Raw genomic sequence first — 25,111 nt, 5'->3', positions numbered from 1 at the left:
CGCGGGCTGCTCAGCCCGGTCGGTTGGGTCGCGCGTGTGTCAGAGCGTGAGGACGGGACGCCGGCTTCGCCCTCGCCATGGCGCCCTGGCTGCAGCTGCTGTTGCTTTTGGGGCTGCTCCCGGGCACCGCTCCGGCCCCCAACGAGCCCCGAGCGGCCGGCGCGCAGGCCTGGGAGCTGGCGTCCCCGGAGCTGCTGGAGCCCGCCCGCTTCGCCCTAGAGATGTACAACCGCGGCCGGGCTGCCAGGACGCGGGCCGCGCTGAGGGTCGTGCGCGGTCGCGTCCGCCGGGTGAGGACGCGCTGGGGGCGGCGGCGGCGGCGGTGGGTGGGGGCCCGGTGTGGGGTGAGCGGGGCTCTCGTCCGAGGGCTGGGAGCTTTGGGGTAGACTTGGGGCGGGGGCGTTGTACGCCTGACTTGGGATGGGGGCGTTGGACCTCTACGGATTGGGAAGGGGAACGGCACGGTGGGGCTGTGAGCCCCACGAAGGCCGGACTGAGAAGGGAGTGGCTGTGCCCGCCTCACGGCGCCCCCCTCCACCCCTCATCCAGGCGGGCCGGGGGTCGCTGTACTCCCTGAAGGCGACCCTGGTGGAGCCGCCCTGCAACGACCCCACGGTGTGCCAGCTCCGTGTGTCCAAGAAAACCCTGGTGAGTGATGGGGTTCCTGCGATACGCTGCCCCCAGACTGAGCCTGGCAGTAGTTGGGATGATCGGTCAAGTCCAGAGGGAGGGATCTGAGGGCGCAGCTACCCCACCGTGAGTCACTCCCCAGGCCTGGAAGGCCAGAGACCAAGATGCTGTAAAAGGGAGGGTGTCTGGGTGCTCACTCCCGTACTGTGCCTCGCTCTCCCCTATGGGGTTGGTTGCCTTGGAGGTGGTCCTCATTGGGGGACCCTCCGGCTCCATCTTGCCGAGGCCGTGCTCCTGTCCCAGCCCCCCAACGGGCTTCCTCCTCCTCCTCCAGCTTTGCAGCTTTGAAGTCCTGGATGAGCTGGGGAAACACACGCTGCTGAGGTGGGACTGTGGCCCAGCGGATACCAAGATTACAGGTGCTGGGATAGCCCAGGGATGCTGGGATAGCTCAGGTCAGACTTCCCTCAGGGGTCAGTCCTGATTCTTCTCTGTTCCAACCCTCTCCTCCAGATGACAAAAATGAGACTTTCAGTTCATTCCTTCCACTGTTGAACAAGGATCCCCTGCCCCAGGTGAGGAGCCAGTTTGTCTGGGGAACTGGCTGCTGCCTTATATTCCCTCTCTTCCCCTCACCCTGGCCTGGGGCTCCCGGGTCATTCTGAGAAGGACGCCTTGTAAAGACCCCTCTGTCTTTCCAGGACTTTTCTGTGAAGATGGCTTCAATCTTCAAGGACTTTGTCACCACCTATAACCGGACATATGAAACGACGGAGGGTGAGGACCTAACCTTGGCTGTACCTGTTCCGATCAGATCAGGACCTTCCCCCCAACTTGGCACCTTGGTGTGGGAGAGGGGAAGGGCACAGGGGCAGTGCATCCTTTCAAGGGCCCTTAAATCCCCAACTTCTTGCTCAGCCTCCCAGGACTTGGCAGCCATCTCAGGTACCTGGCCCCTTCTCCCATCTGATTTTCCTAGTCAGAAACCATAGGTCTCCATCATCCTGGGTAGAGTGGGATGGGGCAAAGGCCAGATTTTCTCTGCTGGAGGACCCCTGGCATGGTGGCCTTTTCCCACAACCTCCTGTCTCAGGATGTCCTCTGGAGCCCATTTCGGTTCTGCCTTCATACCTGGGATGTCATCACCCCGGTTTGGCCCCATTGTCACTTGCAGGTCTGGCCCCCTACCCTCACCCGCCCCAGGGTTCTGCCCTTCTTGAAATAAGCTTCAGGCCTGATCCAGAGCTTACCATTCCCCAGGGAAACCTCTGCCTCTTATCCCCAAGCACCTCTCCTTTTATGATCTGCCTGGGGCCCAAGCCTCTCTTCTACTCATTCCTCAGAAGCCAGGTGGCGCATGTCCGTCTTTGCCAATAACATGGTGCGAGCGCAGAAGATCCAGGCCCTGGACCGTGGCACAGCTCGGTATGGGGTCACCAAGTTCAGTGACCTTACAGGTAGGGTCAGAGCCGTCATGGTACCTGGAAGAGACAGGGCCTGCTCCCAAGGCCCCTGGTCAGGACTGGCTTAGAATACTCTTTTCCCATCCCCTGCCCACAGAGGAGGAGTTCCGCACCATCTACCTGAATCCCCTCCTAAAAGAGGAGCCTGGCAAGAAGATGCGCCTAGCCCAGTCCATCCCTGACCTTCCTCCACCTGAGTGGGACTGGAGGAGTAAGGGGGCTGTCACCAAAGTCAAGGACCAGGTTGGACCCCCAAGAAGTGAGGGTGGGACATGAGGACTGCACTGGCGTTTGGAAGGGACCCAGCCCTGACTCTCCCGGTCTCTTGCAGGGCATGTGCGGCTCCTGCTGGGCCTTCTCAGTCACAGGCAACGTGGAGGGCCAGTGGTTCCTAAAACGGGGGTCCCTGCTCTCCCTCTCTGAGCAGGGTGAGCATCCCACTCTGCCCACCCTGTCCCCAGCCCAGCCCCTCCGGAGGGCTCCTCGGGACCAGGCTTCTGTCTCCTAGAGCTCTTGGACTGTGACAAGGTGGACAAGGCCTGCCTGGGTGGCTTGCCCTCCAACGCCTACTCAGCTATAAGGACTCTGGGTATGCATTCATGGGTTTCAGGAGGGGCAGCGGGAGCCCCAGCTCCCTCCACAGGAAGTCACTTTGGGAGGGGAGAGACATGAGCGTGGCAGTCACCTGAACTGGGTTCAAGTCTTATTGCTGACCCTTACCGGCTGAAGCCCTTGGGCAGGTCAGATCTTTCAGAGCCTCAGTTGTCTCACCTGGGAAATGGGGCTCCTCATGCCCACTTTGTAGGATCGTCTTAAGTGTCAAGTGAGGAAATATATGTAAAGTTCCTGGTGCACAGCAGGGGGTCTTGGTATTTTCATTGCTTGGCGGTCTGTATTTCTATAATGCTGCTAAACCAGGGAGCAGCACACCTCACCCCTGAGAGGAGGCATTGTCCTAAATTGGCAATTCAGTTGAGCAGTGGGTCGCAGTGGCAGGAAAATGAGGGCTGAGGGATTGAGGTGGCTGTACCAAGATTGGTGAGGGAGTCTGGCAGGGGTCTGGGCCAGATTGGGAGCAAACTGTCAGGGCCGGACAAGCAAGCCAAGGTCAGGAGTCCCAGGAATGCTGGGATGAGTGAGGAGTCAGAAGCTGGGAGCTCGATTCCATCTCTGCCACATTTCTCACTGGCGGCTCCCCCATCCCTCTGGGCCTCAGTTGTGTCACCTCTAGAATGAGGCCTCCCTCAGAGAGGGTGGCCTATAGCTGGGGGTGGAGAGAACATGAGGCCTTGTGTAGGAGGGGCTTAGCACGGCCCCTGGCTGGGAGCATATGAGCATTATGAACTGGGGCCCACGTTTTCTCTAACCCCCGATCTGCCCCCCGCCATTCCCCAGGAGGGCTGGAGACAGAGGACGACTACAGCTACCACGGCCACTTGCAGGCCTGCAGCTTCTCTGCAGAGAAGGCCAAGGTCTACATCAACGACTCAGTGGAGCTGAGCCAGAATGAGCAAAGTGAGTGAGGGAGGGGTGAGGGGGTGAGGACAGGCCAGGTGGGGCTGGGGCCTGGGTGCCCCTGACACTGCCCCTCCTCTGTCTTAGAGCTGGCGGCCTGGCTGGCCAAGAAGGGCCCCATCTCCGTTGCCATCAATGCCTTTGGCATGCAGGTAGGACCCCAGCCTCACTGCTGCTCCGGTTCTTGCTGACTCTGCCCCCACTTCTCAGAGCTGGCCCCCTACTCGTCTTCTCCCCCTCAGTTCTACCGCCATGGGATCTCCCACCCACTGCGGCCCCTCTGCAGCCCCTGGCTCATCGACCACGCTGTGCTGCTCGTGGGCTACGGCAACCGTGAGTTCCGCTGACCCTGCTCTGCCCATCCATCCACCCCAGGTCATAGGCAGAGGCTGGACCACAGCATCTCAGGACCTCTGGAGGGGGCATCAGGGGAACACCAAGGAACCTTGTCCTTACCTCTGCCTTGGGCTGTGGGCCAGGCAGGATCATCCATCCTCTCTATGAATGGGAAAGCCAAGGCACTGGGAGGCTGAGGTGTTATGAATGGATACCCTGCTAGAGGCGGGTGGGGGGTGTCCTCCCCAAACCCCAGAGCTGTACCAGGTCTCCAGGAGCGTGGTAGGTGGGCCTGTCTTGCTTTCTGCTCTTTTCCTAGTACTTGTCACACAGTAGGCCCACAGCAGATGTTTGAAGAGTGCAAAGTGCTTGGGGCCCTGACTCCCTGCTCTCCGCACTGCTCCTCAGGCTCTGCCACTCCCTTCTGGGCCATCAAGAACAGCTGGGGCACTGACTGGGGCGAGGAGGTGAGTCTCGCCCAGCTGGCCCCAGCCCTCCAGCCCCCATCCTGCCCCGGTGCCCTCACCAAGCCCCCCCTGTCTCCCAGGGTTACTACTACTTGCACCGTGGCTCCGGGGCCTGTGGTGTGAACGTCATGGCCAGCTCAGCAGTGGTAGACTGAGGCGCACCAGCTCAGGGCCTGGTGCTGACCAGGGCAGCCCCTTCCCCTGCCTGACCTGCATGACCAGGCCCCTCCCCAGGAGGCACAGCTGGCTGAGGGACGGGCACCAGGTACCTCAGGGTGAGCAAAGGCCACTGGGCTAGGGGCACAGCCCCTACTCCCACCCTGAAGTTCCCCAACTGCACCTTTGTTGAATTGTGGTAGCTAGGAGGATCTTGGGGTGAAGGATGATGTCTTGGCAGCCAAAGCTGGGGCAAGAACCCTGGGCTCGGGTAAGGAGCAGGGGGAAGAAAATATTCTGGTCTTAAAGCCAGCTTGGTCCTCTGTAGGCTCAGGCTTCCTGCCCTGGCTTTCCTCTGATGCTATAAATTTTCTGGTCCCCCCTGGATCTGGGGACAGGTGTTGCCTTCCATGTCTAGAGAAACTGTTGTAACCAACCTTTTCTAACACAATAAAGAGGTGTCCTAGACCCCAGTGTGGTGTGAATGTCGGACCCTGAGGGCAAGGAGGTGTGGTGGGGACCCCTGGAGGAGGGTCACGGTCAGGCAACTGGTCCTGCCCAGAAGCCTGAGGGCCCAGCTTCTGCTTCAGGAGGCAAAAGGAGATGGAGAGGGGCCCACTATGGCTTTTTATTGAGAAACACTTGGCCGGTCATTCTCTAGGGCCCTTGCTCCGAGGGATGGATGGGATCAGCCAGAGGAAGCACCCTCTCTCCGGACTTGCATAGAGAACCTCAGCGGTCGAGGTCAGAGGTCGCTCTCCCCGTAGAGGGCACTGGAGAAGGCCACATAGTCCAGGGCTCCAGCTGGAGCCCCGGCCCCCTTGTAGGGCGCCATGCGGTGGATGCAGTACTCGGCCTGCTCAGCTGGGAGTTCCTGCCGCAGCTCCTCAGGTGTGATGTAGTTCTGGGGAAGAAGAGGGATTGAGGGCCCACAGGTCCTGTTCCCTGCCCCCGCCCGCCAGCCCCCTGCACCACCAGGGACTCACCTTGTCTCCCGCCAGGATCTTGAACGAGGCCACAACCTGCTCAGCCGTGTCGGTCTCGGCTGTCTCTCGGGTCATGAAGTCGATGAAGGCCTGGAAGGTCACGACCCCGGCTGCGTTGGGGTCCACCATGGTCATGATTCGAGCAAACTCCACTTCCCCCTGCAGGGTTAGAGGCCGGGCACCATGCCCGGGGGTGCTTAAGCCAGGAGGGCTCCCAGTGTCCCCCTGGCCCGACAGCTCCAGTGACAAGGTGCCCCCTTTCTCCATAGACCGTCCGCTGCAGCTTTAGCTCTAGGTCTGGGAAATCCTTTCTGCTAGGCTGTGCTCTGCTTCCTGCCCACGGCAGTGCCCCCTGCTGCCCGTTGGTCCTGACCTTTTCCTGGGCCTCTGTAGTGCTGTTTCTGTGATGTAGAAACGTTGCAAGCTCAGGCTTTGGAGTCACACAGAACAAGGTCCAAATCTAGTATCTTTGGGCAAGTTAATTTACCTCTCTGAGCCTTTGGTAGCCCCTGTGTGAAATGGGGTAATTCTCCCCAGCCCCAGCGGGTGGGTGAGGAGGAAATGAGGTCGTGTGTGAGGTGGGAGGGACACAGGCACAGGTGGGACGGCTGGGATGCGGCTGGGGGACACTCACCAGGTCGTAGCCCATGGAGATGAGGCAGGCCCGGAAGTCGTCGGGCTCCATCATGCCATTCCGCTTCTGTAGTGAGGGAGCAGATGTCAGGCTCAGTCCCCAACACCCGCCCCCCGCTGCCCCTAAGTCCACCGCCGCACAGGGCTAAGCCCCTGCTGACCCGGTCAAAGTGGTTGAAGGATGCCCGGAACTCGTTGAGCTGCTCCTGGCTCAGGCCCTTGGCATCTCGGGTCAGTATCTGGTTCTCCACCTCATTGATGGTGCGGGCAATGGAGGTGAGCAGCTGCTCCCAGCCCACACGGATGTGCTGGGCAAGCAGAAGACAGGCTGGGTCAGTGGGTGGCCAGTGCCTGGCCACTAGGTCTGGCTCCACCCCCAATTCACTGTATTGACCCTGGGCAACTCCTCCCCCTTGCTGGGCCTCTGTCCCCATCTGGAGGTTCCACAGAGTGACGTCCAGTGGCCCTTCCTGCCTTAAAGTTTGATGATTTATTATGTATTACATATTGATCAATCAGCCATGGCCAATCCAGGCCTGGGTTTAGACTGCTCTGTGACTGGCCAGGTCACTTTCACTCGCTGGGTCTCAGTATCCCCACAAGTACTTTGGGGGACCTGGCCACGCTGAACTGGGGAACCCCTGGGGCAGATGTGCTGTGTCCAGCTGTGGCCGCCCCAGGCTTCCCCAGCCAGTGCCGCCTCCCCTCTGTCCTGAGTGGGTGTGATCCCACCTCCATGCTGTAGACGGTGTGCTTATTGTCGAACACCAGGTTCTCCTGCAGCAGCTGGTGGTCACCCTCCAGCTGGTCGATGTTGCTCTTGTAGTTGATGATGTTCTGCTCCTGCTGCCGCAGCCCCACCATCTGCTCCTCCAGAGAGCCGGCCATTCCCGCTGCCAGGCGCCCCACTTCCTGCAGGGGGAGCCGGGCAGAATGAGGGCTCCCAGCTCCCGGTGGCCCAGCCCTGGCCCTGCTCTCCCGGGCTGGCTCCATGATCCCAGCCTTACCTCCACCTTCCCCTGGATCCAGGGCCCGACGGTGTTGGCCTGGGCTGCAAACTGCCGCCGGAGCCTCTCGTTCACCTGTTGCCTAGTCAGCTCCTCCTGCAGCGTCTGGTCACGGCTGGGTACCAGCTTTCGGACCTGGGAGGGAGGCTGGTTGTGCCAGGGGCAGCTCTGGGAGTGGGAGATGGGCTCCAGCCCCTCACACTGCTCCCGCCGCTCTGAGCCAAGGCCTCAGGGCTCTGTGGGGGCCAAGCTCTGAGCACTCAGCCTCTCTAGGCTCGTTTCCTCGTCTGCAAAATGGGGCCCATGACATCATTCTTAATGAACTTAGATTGTTTTATAAAGGATGTCCACACACCAGATCTAAGTCTGCTTCAATCAGGCCTGCTAGGGGCTTCCCTGGTGGCGCAGTGGTTAAGAATCTGTCTGCCGATGCAAGGGACACGGGTTCGAGCCCTGGTCCGGGAAGATCACACATGCCGCGGAGCAACTAAGCCCATGTGCACCACAGCTACTGAGCCTGCGCTCTAGAGCCCGCAAGCCACAACTACTGAAGCCCGCGTGCCTAGAGCCCATGCTCTGCAACAATGAGAAGCCTGTGCACCACAACGAAGAGTAGCCCCCGCTCACTGCAACTAGAGAAAGCCCGCGTGCAGCAACGAAGACCCAACACAGCCAAAAAGAAAAAATCACACCTCACAGGAAAATGCTGCTGTTACGGCCATTTTACAGATCAGGGTGGTTAGAATGCATCTGAGCGGGGCGGGGGAGGCAGGGAAAGGCCACAGGCGGCACTGACCGTTTCCCACTTGGTGTTGATGTCCTGCGGGCTGAGGGCGATGTAGGGGTTGGCGGAGCTGGGCCGCAGCCCATATGTTTGGCAGATCTTCTGGATCTCACCCTGGATGCCCAGGATGGCTCCCCTCTCTCGGTCGGCCTCGGGCAATGTTGCTTTGAACTGCTCGTGTGCTGTCACAAGGCTCTGGGGAGGGCAGGCAGGAAGCATCAACCAGCGCCCCCACTTCCCGCAGCAACAAAGGGCAGCAGCGTGCTCCGGGCCATCCAGTGGGGCCAGGGCAGCACTGGCAGGAGAACCCAGGCCTTCCGTCTCCCAGCACTCGGGAACTGGTGTTTTTCTCTGGCCCCCCATTTCCCTGGAGCCCAAAGGGGTGGCTGACAGAAACAGGCCGCTTCCCTGTCATCCCCTCCAACTGCCCCACACCTGGAACCCCTGCGCCCACCTGGGTCTCCTCCACCGAGTGCACCAGCCACACGTCCTGCAGGTCCTCCACAGCACCATCCAGCCAGTTGTTGAAGGGTGCTACCCGCCTGGCAAACTCCAGCTGCAGCTGGTCGATGGTCTCTAGGAGCTTCTCCATCCGCTAGGGGCCACAGGGATGGCCAGTCAGCAGCCTGCCCAGCAGGCCCTCTCACCTCCTCCAGTTTCCAGCCTCCACCTCCCTGGCCCCCAGCCTCACCTCTAGCGCATCCCGCCTCTTCTGGGTCAACGTGCCCAGGTTGTCCCACTGGTCGCAGATGGCCTGGCAGCGGCTGTTCACCGAGGCCGCCTCGTGGTAGTCTAGCTCACTGGGGGCGGGAAGGGGGGCAAGTTTGGGGCCAGACTCCAGCCCAGATTTCTTCCTGACTGCCCTTCAGGGGCTGGAACCTGGGCACCAGTGGTGGTGAAGGCATAAGGGAGCCAGGGGAGGTGGGGGCAAAGCGGGGCTTTCCTAGCGCAGGGGCTTCCCAGCGCATTCCCGGGAGAAGGGAGTCCTCAGCTCCAGTCCCTGGAGGAGCTTGGGTGGAGGGGCAGGGCCTGGAGTTTCGGGGGCCAGTTTCCAAGAGGTGGCACAAGGCCCAGGCTGCTGGTGAGGATTGGGCATGCCTGAAGCTGAAGGGAGCCGCCAGGTTTGGGGGCAGGTCGAGCGCCAGTGTGGGAAGAACGTGGGGAGCAGAGTGGGCTCCGGAGATGGGGAGAGGGTTACAGGAGGAGGGCAGAGTAAGTGGTGACGGGGAAGGACATGGGTGCCAAGGCAGGGTTACCCAACCAGGGAAAGCAAAAGGTCTGGAGGGCTATGGGAGCGGGGAGAGGGGGTGGGGCCAGGTAGGGGCGTGGTCACCCCGGGCTGCCCCGCAGCAATCCGCGCCTACTTGAGCTCCTGGGCCAGCGCAGCGACGTGCTCCACGCGGTCCTGGTGCGCCGCCAGGTCGCTCTCAAAGGCCTCGTGGCGCCGCAGCAGCGCCCGCACCTCCTGCAGCGAAGCGGACTCATAGTCCCGCTGGCTCAGCATCTCCTCCTTCCCTGCTCGGAGAGAGGCCCGGCTCAGGTCACCAAGCAGCAGCTGTGACAGGAGCAGGGGGTCCAAGCCGGGCTGTGTGACCATGGAGGGTCCTCATCTGTGAAATGTAGGTGATCACACCTGCCCAGCCTACCCTCAGGGTTTGCTCTGAGACACTAGTATGATAAAGTTAAGTGAAGCTCCTGTTCCAGGGCATGGCCTGTGAGTGATGCCAGGGTCCCTTGACCCTGCACAACTTGGGGTGGCCCTTGGTACACTTTTGGTATTATTCGATCGCAAAGTGCTTTCCAATGACTCTGTGAACCCAGTGAGCCCTTGATCCATTTTCCTTTGCTTACCCAGTGCCCAGCACTTGGTAGACCCTCTATGAATATTTGTTGGATGAATGAATAATGAATGTAAAAGTGCTTTGAGAATGACAGTTACCATAATTATGCAGGTAAGACCACAGTCACAGTAATTGCAGCAGCAACCATTTATTGAGTGCCTCTGTATTTTGCAGAGAAGGTAACTGAGGTTTAGAAGTTCAAAGACCTGTCAGGATCACATAAATGGCTGTATATTTAAGGAATTATTCTGTCAAACCACCGCTATTCAATATGTCCATAATCCATTATTAGCGTTCATTATTTTTTTCAGCAGGACTCATTCAGTTATAGGATTAAAATCCTTGATAGAATACAGAGCGAATGTTTGCACCCAGTGATATATTTGATTCATGCAATATTTTGGCATCAGTATACTTTGGGTATAATGTAAGTGATGTTAGTGGGGGGACTCACCTTTGGACACCTGCCACATACACAAATAAAGTGCTAAATGACAAATTAATCAGAGCAGACCTACAGAAGACCAGAGCCAGGAGAAAGTTAGGGGCCTGAGTTTACAGATAAAGAAACTGTGGCCCCAAAAGGGGCAGTGACTTGACTGCACAGCAAGTCAGGGTGGGACTAGAAAACAGATCTCCAGCTTCCTTGCAGAACACCAGGACAGAATCAGGCCCCAGAGGTACCTACCCCGGGTCCAGGCTTCGTGCAGGGAGGCCTTCTGCTGGAACTTCTCTGCCAGGTGCTGCAGCCGCTCCAGGCGCCGGATCTCCGAGAGCAGCCAGTCCTCATAGCCCTTCTCTGCTTGCTCCAGCCCCCGCCATGCATTGGCTATGTCCTATGGGGCAGGCAGAGGTGCCCGCCATCACAGTTCACCCGTTATACAGATGGGGACAGAGAGTCCAAGGTCACCCAGAGGATGTGGGCAGGGCCGGGGTCACCACCTCCCCTGGCCTGGCTCACCGAGACCAGCTTGCCCTCAGATGGCATGAAGGCGGGCCGGTGGCTCAGCCGCAGCTTGGTTTGCAATGTGTTGAAGTTGATCTCCAGCTGGCACTTCTCCTGCACGCGGGGCGGCTTGTGCAGGCGCCGGTAGTCCCGGAAGTCCTCCAGCTTGCGCTGCATGGTGTTCTTGCTGGGCTCGCCCGTGCGGTTCTCCAGCCACGGCACGGTGCGGCGGATCCATTCCAGCAGCTGCGGGGCCAGGCAGGGGCAGAGCAGAGAGCTCTGAGTGGGCCTGCTCACCTCGCCCACCCCTCTCCACCCACACCCAAGCTGTGGCCTGAAGGCCGGGCCTCAAGCAGAGTGGGGGTCCCCGCTCGTCAGGGCAGGAGCAGGACGGTTAACTTCTGAGTCCAGGGACCAGTGTAGGTCGGCAAAGCACAAAGGGCCAGGAGACTGCCTAAAGATGAGTGCATGGAGAAATTAACGAGTAACTGGATGGATGATGAGTGGATGACAGGAGCCTGGGTGGGCGGAAGGGGGCCGGGGGTGGGTAGAGATGGCAGGAGGAGGCTGGGAGAGGCCACAGCTACTCTGAGGAGAGGTAGGCTCTGCGGGTCCAGGCCAGGGGCTCAGCTGGGTTGGGAGAGCACAGGTAGGGGAGAGGGGGAGGTCCTCTCAGCCCCAGCCTCACCTCACTGGCCAGCTTCTCGTACTCCTCCATCAGCTTCTCGTTCTCCTGGTTCACGGCCAGCACCTTGCAGATCCTGTTGGCGGCTGTCTCTGCCTGTGGTGGGAGTGGGCGGAAGGGCTGGCGTTAGAGCAAGCTGCCACAGACACCCCCGACCCAGCCTCCCTCTACAAACCCTTCAAACCTGGGCCCATGCAACAGAGGAGAGGATGAGGGGGCACATCTTGTAGGGTAAGGATGGGCTCCCAGGCCAGAGGCCTCTGCGCCTGAGCTCCCCCAAGGATCGAGTATGTGCGGCTGGGACAGTGGCACTCCCACCCACATGGGGCCTGGCACCTCCAAACGTGGAGATGCCGCCAAGCTTGGGCCCCTGGGCCCACACGCCCAGCCCAGGCAGCAGCAGCTGAGCCCCTACCTGCTCCGCCCCCGCGAAGGCGTGGTAGAAGCAGGAAACGTAAGTCATGACGGCCTTCTCATCGGGCTTTGGGGTGTTCACGATGTCTGCGGGATGGCAGCGAGGTGTCGACTGGCCGAAGCCAGAGGTGGGGAGTGGGCTCCTGTCCCCACCCAGGCAGAGAGTTCCCTCGGGACGGTAGGGTGCACAGACATCTAGTCATGGCCACTAGCTGCCAGGTGCCCCAAGCCCAGCTCTTCCCTGGAGTCCTCTCGGATCACCCCAGGGCCTAGCAACCTCCCCCTCTGTGGGGTGAGGAGAGCATGAGGGTGTGGGTGAGTGAGCAGACACTGTAGCCCTGATGAGGCGCCAGTCCGCACTGCCTGGTGTCTCTAACCATCCCATACCTTGGTCTGTCTGCCTGTCTGTCTTTCTCCTAAGTTCACATCCAGGGTACCAGGCACAGTAGGTGCCCAGAAAATGTTTGCTGGTTCAACTGACTAAAGCCTTTACGGGCCCAGGGACAAGAGGCAGGACCCACCCGAGAGCAGCTCCCAGGATGGGTGACCATCATGCCGCCAGGTGACCCAGGTTACTGGGATATGGGGTAGAAGATGGAGCCATTACATAAGGCAGAGGTGGCAGAGCCTGGTTCCACTGGGTGGAGAGGGACAGGGGACCGGACACAGGCTCCTGGAGAAGGGGGCCTGTTGGCAGGGAGGATTCTGCCCAGGGAGCAGGGTGAGGGGCAGAGCATTGCAGGAGGAGGGAGGAGCAGGGACAAAGGTGTGGAGGTAGGACCGTGCCAACTGGTGCGTAAGGGGAGTCCTCGCCCAGGCGAGGCTTACTCTCACCTTCTGCATCCAACATCTTGGGGATGTCCAGGTACTTCTCTGCCACCTCGAAGGCAGTGTTCAGGTTGCCGATGGGGTCATCCTAGATGGTGTGCGGGGTTGGGGGGGAGAGGTGAAAGGTCAGCTGAGGGCAGAGACTGGGAAGTCGGGGCTGGGGGTGGCGGAGGCCTACCTTGCGCAGTTTGGTGTAGTCAATTAGGTCGGGGCGGTGCCGGTGGATGAGAGCACAGAGGGCCAGGCCATCCTTCCAGCTGCACAGAGAGAAGGGGGGTGTGGGCGTCAGGCCTGGGTTCAAGCTGCGGCCCTGTCCTACCCTTGTCCCAGGAGCACCCCTATCAGGACGGCCTCATCTGTAAAATGGAGTAAAGTCCAAACTCCTTGGCTTGGCATCCAAGGCCCTTGATTGCCAACCTGGGACCGTTTCCTCCAAGCTCATCATGGTTCCTTCACATCCTTGTGCTTAAGCTACACCAATTTCTAGATGTTTTTGGTCTCCAGGTCTTTGCTCACAAGGTTCTCTCTGGCTGGAACACCCTTCCCGGGATGTCTCCCGTGCTCCCTCCTCCAGGAATTTCCCCCTTGCCCTCCTGGATTCGATTCAACATTGACCGAGTCCTCCTATTTTCAGACACTGTTGCAGGAAGTTGGCTGTGACCTCTCCTGCCCTGTGGCTTATGCCAGGGCCCAGAGCCCGGCTGAGGCCCCACACGCTGATGGGCAGACGGACCTGGTGTGGAAGTTCTGCACATTGACGTTGCGGTATGGCGCTGTCTTCCGCTGACACCACAGGAGCAAGCCCTCCTTGGCCGAGGTTTCTGGGCGGGGACGGGGGTGAGTGTTGGTTGGGGAGGGCTTTGGGCCAGCCCTCTCACCCTACCTGCCTCCTTGCCGCTCACCTTCCACGGAGATGTCCTGGATGGCAAAGCGAAGGATGATGGTCCAGATCATGCCCAGGGTCATCTTCAGGTTCCCGTCAACAATCTCTGCAGGGTGGGGGGTGGAGACACACTCCACCTGGCACTTGAGGCCTTGGCTGCCCTCCCGCTGCTCCGCCCTCTGGCCCTTGTCCCCATCCCAGGGCCGGCACCTAGTAGGTAGGTGCTCAATCATTTTCCTTCAAAATGATTCATTGAACACCTACTGGGCGCCAGGTCCTGCGCTGGCACTTTGGGTACCTTCGCTCCTGACAGTCCCTCCTGCGAGGCACGGACGGTTATCCCCATTGTTGAGATGAGGGACCGCACCCCCGGCCCTGCCCAGGCCTCCTCCTGCCACCGCCTCACCTTCGGCACCGATGGACACCAGCTTCACCCCCTTGCTGGCAATGAAGTCCAGGGCCTTGTTGACATTGGCGATCTTGTGGAAGCGCATCTTGCCTTTGTCTGGCCTGGGCAGCCTCTCTCCTGGGTGTGAGGGGAGAGGTCAAGGGTCAAAGGTCATGAGAGGAAGCTGAAGACATGGTCCTCAAACTTCCCCCTCCCTCAGCAATCCCCCTCCAGCACTCTGATGTCACTACTCCCCCAGCTCTCTGGGTTTTCCCCTGTGTCCTGGGGTCCCTGTGCACTGATTTGCACCCCTCACCTGAAATGACCTCCAGGAGCAACATGAGTTTGAGGCCACTGCGGAAATCCTCCTCGATGTTCTCGATCTGGGTGCCAGCCTTGCGCAGGTGCGAGTTGCACCAGGCAGTGAAGGTCTGGGGGCAGAGGACAGTGCTCAGACCCTAGTGCTGAGGACAGCGCCCTGGCTCCTCTGTCAGGGCAGATCTCAGAGCCCAAGGCCCTGGATTCAAGTACCGGCTCAGCCACTGACTTGCTGTGCATCTGGGGCCAGCCCCTTTCCCTCTCTGAGATTTAATTCTCCTGGAAAAGGAGGAATGGGGTCTGGGGCCCATTCAGGCCCCAGTTTGGACTTGGGGTGCCTCACTGCCGGCAAAACAAGCACTGCAGGGGGAATTAGAAACCTGTAAAGCAGACACTCCAAAGTGTGGGGCTCTCTGAGGCACAAGGGTCAGTGCAGGGTGATACTGCCTCAAATCTGAAAAATTCTGTGTTGAAGCACAGATGGCTCTGAGGGACTGTGCACCTGTGTTTTTATTATCTCAGGCTCACCGATCTCTTAAGGCTGTTGTGAACTGGCCTTCAAGCAGACCATGAGGCTGCAAGAGCTTTCTGCAGGCTGTAGAGGGTCAGCTGGACACTCAGGCCCAGCCTGACCTAGTTTCTGGAGGAGACTGCCCTCCCTCACCGGCCAGAGTGTGCTTCTGCCTCAGCCTCTGTCTGAGATGGGAGGGGTGGTATACGGCTGCGTGTCTTTGGGGGATGGCAGTGACCTAGTGCACAAGTTTCTACCAACCTACCAAGCCTCGAGGCCCTGGATTCTGCCATCAGCAGTCCTTGGTGGAATCCATACTTGGGCCCCAATCTCAGCTGAACTACTCACTCTCTGTGACCTGGGATGTGCCCCTTGACCTCTCTTGGGCTCAGTCTCTCCATTTGCACAATTAAGGGTTCAGACTCAGTGATGTCTCAGGTCCTTCTTCCCCTGACGTTGCAGGATTCTGGAATTGAGAGCATCCCCCCGCCACCGCAAAGCAGATACTCCAGGGAGGTGGCCCTGGAAATCATTTGGAATTCTTTCCCTCCGCTGTGTAAGTGGGTGCTGGGTCGAGATAGGGCAGGAGGAAAGGCAGGACTGGGTGAGGCCTCCGTGGTGGAGGAAGGGGCATTTTTCATTTGACAAACATGACTTTTAATGAGATTTGCTCCTTGCCCTAAAGGAACTCACAGTCAAAGAGTCCTGTTGGTCTGAGAAGTGCTGGGAGAGACTAGTATTGGGGAGACTAGGGGAGGAGTTCTTCATATCAAGTGGGAGACCTCTTGGGGAAGGTTAATAATTGATCAGAACTGTGATGGAAGAGCAGGAGTTACTCAGGCAGGGAAGGGCAGGCAAGGGCATTCCAGGCAGGGGCAGCCACACGGGCAAGTGCTTGGCGATGAGAAACAGTTACTAGGTTTGCGGAGCTACAGCTATCTGGGCACTGCTCTGGGGGTGTTGGGGTATACGTAGTGAGAGGCAGGCCAGAGGGGCGGCAGAGGCCAGGTCATGCATGATCTTGAGTGCTAAGCCAGGGAGTCTGAACTTGATCTTGAGGGCAACAAGGGAAGCTTTCAGGCACAGGACAGGGAGGGGCAGCACTGTGTTTTAGAAAGCTCATTCTGGTTGCAGAGGGGAGACAAATGGCTTCGCAGAGCAGAAGGGAGAAGTGAGGAGGTGCCGACTGAGACCAGGGTGAGGGAGGAAAGGTGTCAGTGAGTGGGACAGGGCAGGATCAAGTGGATGAGATGAAAACATTTGTCCTTGCTAGAATATAAGCTCCCTGAGGCGGTGTCTTTAATTTTGCCCCCTGCTGAATTGCTGGCACCTAAAACAGTGGCTGGCACATACTAGGACCTTCCTAAGAAACAATGAATGAATGTTTGCAATGAGGTTGAATAAAGAGGACTCGGTTATCAGGTGGGGGAGGCAGGAGTGCTTCAATACATGGAGGAGAAGCAGGCATGGGGGTGGGACTAAAGCTGAGCACAGAGATGTTCATTACATTGTAATAAACAATGTTAGATGAGAAACAACCGGAATGTCCAACTCCAGGGGGTGCTGATGAATTTACAGAGTGTCTACTCTGTGCAATCATTGAATGAGTCAGTGAGGTGGGTGGCTGTAAGTTGGGTTGGAAGGATGCTCCTGATATTTTAAGTGATGAAAGCAAGTTACAGACTAGCCTGTATCTTATGAGGGGCATGTGGACCTGGATCTGGGAGAGGCCTGGGTGGGTGCATGGGGGGGATAGGAGTTGTTGCAGAGCAGATGGCAGCTGGAGCCAGGGGCAGGGATGACATCACTGGGAGACTGCTGGACCCAAGGACCACAGCCCTGCTTGGAGACAGGTGCAGGAGGAGCCTGGGGGGAGGCGTGTCACCCCGGGCACCCTAGCCGAGTCAGCTGAGCCTCCCAGCCCCTGGGGTCATCTCCTATCAACTAACCCAGCATAAATGCTCTGATTCTAAATTCTGGGATTCTCAGATCCTGCAAATTCCACCAAACACCCCTGTTCCCCTGCCCTTTCCTGGACTCATACACTGTTGGCAAGTGCTGAGCAGGGTCTAATGACCTCGTGGTACACTCCTACCGCTGTCCTGCCACACTCCCCAAAGTTTCCTCACTCCAGCCTGGATCATTTTCTCTTTTGGGTCGCCAGGTGTCCTGCCCCCTCCACTTGGGAAAGTCTGCGAGTGAAAATAGATCGGGGAGGGGAGGCCCGAGTGCCTTACAAGGCTGGGCCTGGGCAGCAGCTGCCCATGTGCCCCTCTCAGCTCTCCAAGGTGCTGCCTCAGCACGAAGTGTCTATCTGGCCAGAGAGTCAGGTTACCTACCGCGAAAGGGAACCCAGGGCTCCCCTCCTCCCCGACCTTGTGGCCTTTTCAGCAGATTCAGGGCCCCTGGGGTAAGGAGGGGTATCTTGGGAAAGAATGGGGGTGGGGCAAGCAACGGGCAAAGACCCTCAGGTTGCGGGGAGTCCTGTTTTCTGACAGCATATGATTTGGGTCCTATCTCAGCCCCAGCTTCCTCATTTAACAGTTGGGATAGAGTGACCACGGACACCACGCTGGAGAGAACATAGAGAGGGCGGGGAAGGGGTCTGCGACGGTTACCCCTTCCCCACACTCCCAAGTCCTCTAGCTGCCTGGCTTCAAGTCCGCAGGTGGGGTCTGGGAATATTTCACTGGAGAGTGGGGTTGTGGAGACAAAGATCATTCTTCCCGACCCCACCCACACCCTGAACTTGGATCTCCCGGGCTTTGCCCAAACCATATTCCTTAGCAGAAGTGGAGCAGTGGGCCCAGGGGAATGAAGCCTGTGGGGTGGGGACCCCTGAAACTCTTCTTGTCCTAAACCCCTCGTGAGGGTCTCCAGCCCTCTCTTCGGGCCCTGGGGGACAGCAGAGGACTGATGGTCAGAGCCTGGGCGAGGAAGTGGCACTGAGGGTTAAGACAGGCTCTGCCCCTGACCTGCTGAGATGCCAAGGACAAACCGCCTGGCTTCTCAGGCCTCAGTTTTGCCATCAGGAAACGGGCTAGCACTCACTTTTCGCTGCTGCTTCTCCCAGGCCGGGTCCAGCAGCAGGTCGCGGTCCCAGTCCTCCTCCTGTTCCATGTACTCGCCGCCGCTGCCGCCGCCGCCTGCGAAGGGCCCCTCCCCGGTCCCCAGACCCTCGGGCTGCATAACCATCATCATCTCGCTCGGGCTCCTGGCTCCGCTCCGTTCGGCGCGCTCCAGAACATGGGGGCCGCGTTAAGTAGCACCCGGCCCAGCCCCGGATCGGATTCCTGCTAAATATGGGGGAGAAGGGAGGGGCCGGATGGGGGCGAGGCCACTCGGGTCGGGACCAGGCAGCAGGTTGTCCTGAGGCTAGGAGACTGCAGAATTTGGGGACACTGGGGTGTACCCCGTGGCGGAGATCCGGGGTTCGCGTTCCGGCTCCGCAGCTTGGGCGCTGTGTGACTCTTGCGAAAGCCACGGGCCCTCTCTGAGTCTGTTTCCTCACATGTACAACGAAGATGACGATAATAATAGTGGCTGCAGACTGCTCTAGAAGCTACCTTTTGGGCCTCATGACCCTTTTCCTGCGCCGCGCTGGTGGGAAACAGGGAGCACTATTCCCATTTCACAGTCAGAAACACCGAGGCGCCGAGCTGTTTTGAATGTTTTCTGGGGTGATGAAGGGAGACACTAGAGCATGGGGAGGGGCTCCAAGCCAGCTGGATGGGCCGAAGCAGGGCTATTAATATCGGGGCGACTAGAGGGAGAGGAGGAATGTGCTGAGCCGCGAAACACCGACAGCACCTAAACTGCAACTCAATCCTCTCGGAGTGCGGGCCAGCGGGCCCAGCGTGCGGAGCTTCTGCGGGAGGGGCGGGGCCTGCGCGGGTGGGCTGTAACCGCGCTGCCCTACCGGCTCTAGCGCCAACGAGATTCCAAGCATCTCTTTGGCTCGTTCGGCCGTTCAATCACATCTCCGTATCTGCGGGCCCTCCCCGTGAACCTCAACGCTCGCTCACCCCCTTCAGAGCTTCTATTGGTCGTAGCAGACGTCCGTTTGCCACTCTCCCCGCCCCAATACGGAAGCGGCGGGGTACCCGGGATCCGACCGCTAGTGGGTCCAGGCCATGGGGCAGCCCAGGGCTGTGGGGAGCGCAGAAGCGGCGTCCGCGCGGCTTCCTCTTGTGCTCACCGCGCTGTGGGCCGCGGCCGTGGGCCTGGAGCTGGCCTACGTGCTGGTACTGGGTCCCGGGCCGCCCCCACTGGGACCCTTGGCCCGGACCTTGCAGCTTGCGCTGGCAACCTTTCAGCTGCTCAACCTACTGGGCAACGTGGGGCTCTTCCTGCGCTCGGACCCCAGCATCCGGGGTGTGATGCTGGCCGGCCGTGGTCTGGGCCAGGGCTGGGCGTGAGTGGGGCACGGGATCTGGTGGGGGGAGAAGCGGGAGCTTTGGGCAGGGGGCGGGCCTCAGGACCTGAAGATGTTAGAACCAGTTTACAGTAAGATCCGCTTGAACCAGACGGCAGAAGGAGTATCATTCATCCACTTACAAATATTTGAGTACCTACTACGTGCAAGGTACTATTCCAGGCACTGGAGGTACAATAAAACATATTCCTGATTTCAGGGAGGGGGTAGATGATAAACTTGAGGCGTAATAAATCAGAAAATAATGTAGAATGTTAGAAGGTGTTGGTGGTAAGGAAACAGAAAGAGCAGGATAAAGGAGACTCAAATTGCAGTTTGAAATAGGGTGGTCAAGGTAGGCCTCATTGAGAAGGTGGCATTTGAGCAAAGACTTGGAGGGGGGGGAGAGTTAGCCACAGTCATCTGGGGGAAGAACGTTCCAGGCAGAGGGAACAGATGATGCAAAGACTCTGAGGCATTTGTTTGCCCAGCATGTTCCAGGAACAGCAAGTGTGGCCAAAGTGGAGTGAGGGAGGAGAAGTCAGAGACGTAAAGACCTTGTAAGACCTCGAAGACTTTGCTTTTTACTAGAAGTGAAACGGAGAGCCATTGGAGGGTTTTGAGCAGAGGAGGGACATGACTTAGATTTTATTTACTTGATTTATTTTTTTCTTGGCCGTGCCAGGGATCGAACCCGGGCCCTCGGCAGTGAAAGCGCGGAGTCCTAAGCACTGGACCTCCAGGGAGTTCCCCTGACTTAGATTTTAAAAGGATCAGTCTGGCTGCTGGGGTGAGACTACACCAGTTGGGACAAAGGTGGAGTCAGGGAAGCCAGGCAAGAGGCTGTTGCAGTAATCCAGGGGGGAGCTTATGGTGACTTGGACGGAGGTGGTAACAGTGGAGGACAGGAGAAGTTTGCTTCCGGATGTTAGAGACCAGAGAAAGGCCTCAGGACTGGGGCTCTCAGAGCTGGAAGAGCCCTCAGACCTGCTGTGCCAGGAATGGAAGGGCCTGGGAAGTGGTGTTTAGCCTGCATTTACCTGTGAAGAACCTGAAGCTTAGAGAGGGCAGGGGCTGTGCCTGCTTCCCCAGGATGGGCTCAGGGGCTGACCGGGCATGAAATGGGGCACTCAGAGCTGCTGGGAGAACTGACCCTGTGGTTCCTTCCCTGCAGTTACTGCTACCAGTGCCAAAGCCAGGTGCCACCGCGCAGCGGGCATTGCTCTGCCTGCCGCATCTGCATCCTTCGCCGGGACCACCACTGCCGCCTGCTGGGCCGCTGCGTGGGCTTCCACAACTACCGGCCCTTCCTGTGTCTGCTGCTTCACGCCGCAGGCGTCCTGCTGCACGTCTCTGTGCTGCTGGGCCCTGCCCTGTCGGCCCTGCTGCGAGCCCACACACCTCTCCACACCGCCGCCCTCCTCCTGCTGCCCTGGCTCATGCTGCTCACAGGTGGGGGGCCGGGGAGGCCTCCACAGAGAGGCAGAGGCCCATTCTGGTAGGCGATGGGATTTCCGCCTGGTTCTCCAGGCAGCGCCCTGGGGACCTAGTCCCCACGTCAATTACGGGAGGTGAGGGGAGCCTGGTATTCACTTGGGTGTGCGGTCTGGTAAAATACAGGGCCTCAACGTAGGTACAGATTCCTGGCTGAGAGAATCAGGGGAGGAAAGACTAGTGGGATTTCACCTAGAGGGGGATGGGACGGTGAGAGAGCATTCTAAGTGGGGGGCATTCGGAGCTAGGGGAGCAGTGTGAACAAAGGTTTGGAGGTTGGGCACGGAGTAGTGAAGGCATTTGGTGGGAATTGTGAGAATTAAGGCTAGGGCAGTAAGTGAGGACTGGATGGTGGAGGGCCTTGAATGGAGTGTGAGGAGTTGGTCCTTACTTGACTGGGCAGTGGGGAGCCAGTGAAAGTTACAGGCAGGGGAAGGTCCAGTCTTTGGAAGTGGGGAGGGGATATTTTGAATCAGGAGACTGATTGAGAGGCTGTGTTCTGGTTGACACTTTCTTCTGACACCACCCAAGGTAGAAACCTCACTGTTGTTTTTTTTTAAACATAATAATAATAATTATTATATTTTTGAAGATGTTGGGGGTAGGAGTTTATTAATTTATTTATTTTATTTTTGCTGTGTTGGGTCTTCATTTCTGTGCTAGGGCTTTCTCTAGTTGCGGCGAGCGAGGGCCACTCTTCATCGTGGTGCGCGGGCCTCTCACTATCGCGGCCTCTCTTGTTGCGGAGCACAGGCTCCAGACGTGCAGGCTCAGTAGTTGTGGCTCACGGACCTAGTTGCTCCACGGCGTGTGGGATCCTCCCAGACCAGGGCTCGAACCCGTGTCCCCTGCATTAGCAGGCAGATTCTCAACCACTGCGCCACCAGGGAAGCCCCCCACTGGTTTTTTATACTTTGTTCTCTGCCCCCCAAAACGCTTCGGGCTTGCTTTTCCCTGACTCCTTCCTCCTGACCTGTCCACGGTCCTCTCTGTAACCTTGTCCTGCAATTACTAAACTCCCTGACAACTCTGAATAGTGGCTCTGTCTCCTCCTATCCAAGCCCAGCTCTGTCCCCAGGACCCCCTCCCTGCAGCCCAGGGGGCGTCATGGGAGGCCCATTGGGGCTGTCAGGGTTTTCCTGTGCCCACACTGGCTTCCTGGGCAGCCCTCCTCTGCCCTCCTCATGACCCCCCTGCCTCCACTGAGACTCAAGCCCTCCAGCTGCTCCTGTCTGCACGCTCCCAACCCCCGGTCATCCACAGTCTCCCACTCGCTCCCCGCAGTCACCGAAGACTTGGGCTCCAGCCCCTCATCTCCCTCTCAGCCCTGGGCCTTGCTGAAGGCATAGGTATCTGAAAGCGTGGGTGAATGGCCCCAGTCGCTCAGCTTCTTGACCTTCTCCTCCCCTCCTCCCTTCCCCTACTCCCACATCCCCACCCCAGTCGTGTCAGAATCCAAAATGTGTCACCTCCCAGAGCACCCCATGTCACCCCTCTCTCTGCCCCCACCGCCTCTCCTATCCATCTCATTCTGTGCTCCGCGACGCCCCTCCGGAGCTCCTGGCCCTCACCTTTCTGTCCATCAGCACCTTCCCCCTTCACCACCCCAGGTCCAACGTAGCGCCCTCATTTCCACCAGCCTTCCGCAGCATCTCATCTCAAGCCTTTTTGCTCCGTCTTCCTTCCGCTGTGCCTTCCTGGCTTCTCTGTGTCTGCCCTTGGCTGCGGAGAGCTGCCAGAGATGCCTGGTACTATGTGGCAGTTGGTGTTATGTCACATTCATGGCTGCTGACCTCAACAGGCCCTCAGCGGTGCCTGGCTGCCTTGGTTTCTCATAAGCTTCCTCCCCCTAATGGCTGCAGCTCAAATCTTCCCACTTTCCTGTCCTCCAAGCCCCAACCTCTCCTGAAAATACATCACAGAGGAAATTAGTCATCAGATGGCACGTCCAGAATTGGCTGTCCCGTCCTGGAGGCAGAAGCTCACTGCCCCGCCTTCTCCTGGTGCCCGACCCCTCCTCCCTGCTGGGAGCCCTCACACCGTGGGTCGCTTCTCCTCCTGCCACTACAGGCTCCCTCCACTGGCTTCCTTTGGGTTTTCCCAGCTGGTACAAAGCCTCTCTTCACCCCATGTCCTCCTTTTCCAGCTCATGCCTTCTGGCTCTTCCATCAGCAGCCAAGTCAAAGGACTTGCCTGGGCTATAGGCTGCTTTTCCTTGCCTCCCACCCATTCCTCCACCTGCTCCAAACTGGCTTCTGCCCCCACCCGTCCTCCGAGACTGCCACAGTCCCCAGGCCTCTGTCTCCACAAAACCCAGAGGACCCTTCTGTGTTCTTTTCTTGCTCATGAGACCTTTCAGCCTCATAAAACTGCTGGCCTTCAGCCTCCTTAAAGGGCTCTACGCTTGACGTCCCCAACGGCTTGTACTTTGGGGTTTCCTCCTTTCCTTCCTGGTTTCCCTATATCTGATCCCTAAGGACCTGGTTTCCGGGCTGAGGTCGAGACGCCATTCTCATCTCCCTACACACTCTGCCGGGTCTCGGAACCGGCCGGGTACCAACCGCTCACAAATCTGCGTATCCAGCCTGGGCTTCTCTCCTGAGCTTCCAGAACTGTGCACTCACTTGTATCGCAGGCACCTCTCCATCCTGCCTCAGGACCTTCACACAGAATGTGTTCTCCCCTCTTCACTTAGCAAATACCTCCTTAACCTTCAGGCATCACCCAAAATATCCCTGTCAAAATAGATGAAGTTTATTTCCCTGAGCCTCTTAATAAGTTTCCATGTCGTCTCCCCGCCAGTAGTCTCTCTTTTTTTATTGGAAAAACATTCACGTAACATGAAACTCATAATTTTAACCATTTTCAAGTGCACGGTTCAGTTGCATTTAGTATATTCGCAGTGTTGTCCAGCCATCACCACTGTCTAATTCCAGACCATTTTCATCGCCCCCAGTACCCATTAAGCAGTCACTCCCTATTTCCCCCTAATGCCCCCAGCCCCTGGCAACCACTAATCTTCTGTCTCTATGGCTTTGTCTGTTTGGGACATTTCATACAAATGGCCCCATACGATACATAACCTTTTGTGTCTGCCTTCTCTCGCTTGACATAACATTTCACGGCATCTTGTAGTTCATTTGTTCACCTGATACTTACTACCTTCTGTGGGTCAAGATGATGCAAGATGCTGTACTTTTCCATTGTCAGACACATCACAGCTGTAATTAAGTAACTGAGACATGATCTCTTGAATGTCTGTCTGTGAGCTCCCTGAGGTCGGACATGCTACCTGCCATTCATCCTGGTATTCATGGGAGGTGCTCACAGGTTTGTGATGCATGAGTGAAAGTCGCATCTAGGGCAGGGGGCTGTGTCTGCCCGTTTCACCAGTGTGTTCCCATCAGCCGGCATGGGTTGGCCAGGGAGCAACAACTCAGTGTTTGCTGAGTGGAGGAATGCTCCCTGCTTCATGGTGGAGTAGGGGACGGGAGGAGGGCAGGAGCTGGGCTCTGGGATGGCTGGGGCCTGCTGCTTCTCCTTGACCCTCTCTGCTCTCTCCTTGCAGGCAGAGTGTCTCTGGCGCAGTTCGCGCTGGCCTTCGTGACCGACACGTGTGTGGCAGGCGCACTGTTGTGCGGGGCTGGACTACTTTTCCATGGGATGTTGCTGCTGAGGGGCCAGACCACGTGGGAGTGGGCTCGGGGCCAGCACTCTTACGACCTGGGCCTCTCCCACAACCTGCAGGCGGCCCTGGGGCCCCGCTGGGTCCTTGTCTGGCTCTGGCCCTTCCTGGCCTCCCCGCTGCCGGGGGATGGCATCACGTTCCAGACCACAGCTGATGTGGGACTCATGGCTTCCTGACTCCAGGAAGAGCCTGAGCTGTACAAGGAGTGGGGAACGGGAGAGGGGACTCAGATAACTCATTTCAGGCCCACCCCCAGCCTCAGAAGGGGCGGCAGGCTGGTACGCTGGTACTTGATGCCTGCTTTCGGCAACTCCAGCCCCGCCCTTAGCCTTGCCCTTGCCCAGCTTGGACTCCTAGTGTCCAGGGCTTGGGCCCTGCGGCTCTGCCTCTATCAGTGGCCCCTGAGTACAGCGAAGGGTCTGGCAGGGGGCTGCTCGGCCTGCCCAGCTGCCCCTTTGCCAGGTTAATAAAGTGCCCACTTGGTTCTTGGACTCCCTCCGTCTCTGTGGGTTTCTGGACCTTCACTGTTTCCAGGGCTGCTGTTTTTGTTTCCTCTGATTGGCAGGCCTGGGAACCACAGAATGCCTGAGGGTGTGAGCAGCCAGGGCTCTGCCTCCTGCGGCCTTGTGTGTGTGTGGGGGGGGGTTGGCCAGCAGCTTAAGGCAGAATGTAGTGTTCCAGGGTATGAGAATCCAGAATTCTTCCCCAGGTTCAGTGCTTTATA

General features: G+C 58.5%; 3 protein-coding genes across 3 annotated transcripts; 2 read left to right on the top strand and 1 right to left on the bottom strand.

Annotated features, from left to right (window-relative positions):
• CTSF (cathepsin F) lies at positions 1-5,034 on the top strand. The gene is given in 14 exon segments (XM_029206814.1): positions 1-290; positions 550-648; positions 965-1,060; positions 1,062-1,205; positions 1,332-1,407; positions 1,974-2,087; positions 2,191-2,336; positions 2,425-2,521; positions 2,602-2,682; positions 3,489-3,608; positions 3,696-3,760; positions 3,851-3,941; positions 4,353-4,411; positions 4,492-5,034. Coding segments are annotated over 14 exon segments (1,476 nt in total). The 5' UTR covers positions 1-77; the 3' UTR covers positions 4,567-5,034.
• A 145-nt stretch (positions 5,035-5,179) lies between these two features.
• ACTN3 (actinin alpha 3) lies at positions 5,180-18,084 on the bottom strand. The gene is made up of 21 exons (XM_029207976.1): positions 17,843-18,084; positions 14,279-14,393; positions 13,981-14,100; positions 13,594-13,680; positions 13,425-13,512; positions 12,870-12,948; positions 12,698-12,779; positions 11,865-11,950; positions 11,453-11,545; positions 10,780-11,010; positions 10,507-10,654; positions 9,342-9,492; positions 8,669-8,777; positions 8,432-8,572; positions 7,990-8,172; positions 7,194-7,328; positions 6,919-7,098; positions 6,348-6,494; positions 6,188-6,253; positions 5,554-5,712; positions 5,180-5,471 (listed from the first exon to the last, which is right to left on the bottom strand). Exons 1-21 carry the CDS (start codon positions 17,990-17,992, stop codon positions 5,313-5,315), a joined length of 2,709 nt encoding a protein of 902 aa, XP_029063809.1. The 5' UTR covers positions 17,993-18,084; the 3' UTR covers positions 5,180-5,312.
• Positions 18,085-18,858: 774 nt separating this feature from the next.
• Positions 18,859-24,876, top strand: ZDHHC24 (zinc finger DHHC-type containing 24). Its single transcript, XM_029208135.1, has 3 exons — positions 18,859-19,205; positions 20,380-20,657; positions 24,268-24,876. Exons 1-3 carry the CDS (start codon positions 18,925-18,927, stop codon positions 24,561-24,563), a joined length of 855 nt encoding a protein of 284 aa, XP_029063968.1. The 5' UTR covers positions 18,859-18,924; the 3' UTR covers positions 24,564-24,876.
• The last annotated feature ends 235 nt before the right edge of the window (positions 24,877-25,111 follow it).

Source organism: Monodon monoceros, unplaced genomic scaffold (assembly GCF_005190385.1).
Source record: "Monodon monoceros isolate NGI ecotype Baffin Bay Population unplaced genomic scaffold, NGI_Narwhal_1 Super_Scaffold_7, whole genome shotgun sequence".
NCBI classification, from domain to species: domain Eukaryota; kingdom Metazoa; phylum Chordata; class Mammalia; order Artiodactyla; family Monodontidae; genus Monodon; species Monodon monoceros.
Note: the sequence above shows the minus strand (reverse complement) of the source record. Positions and strands in the feature narration are given on the sequence as shown.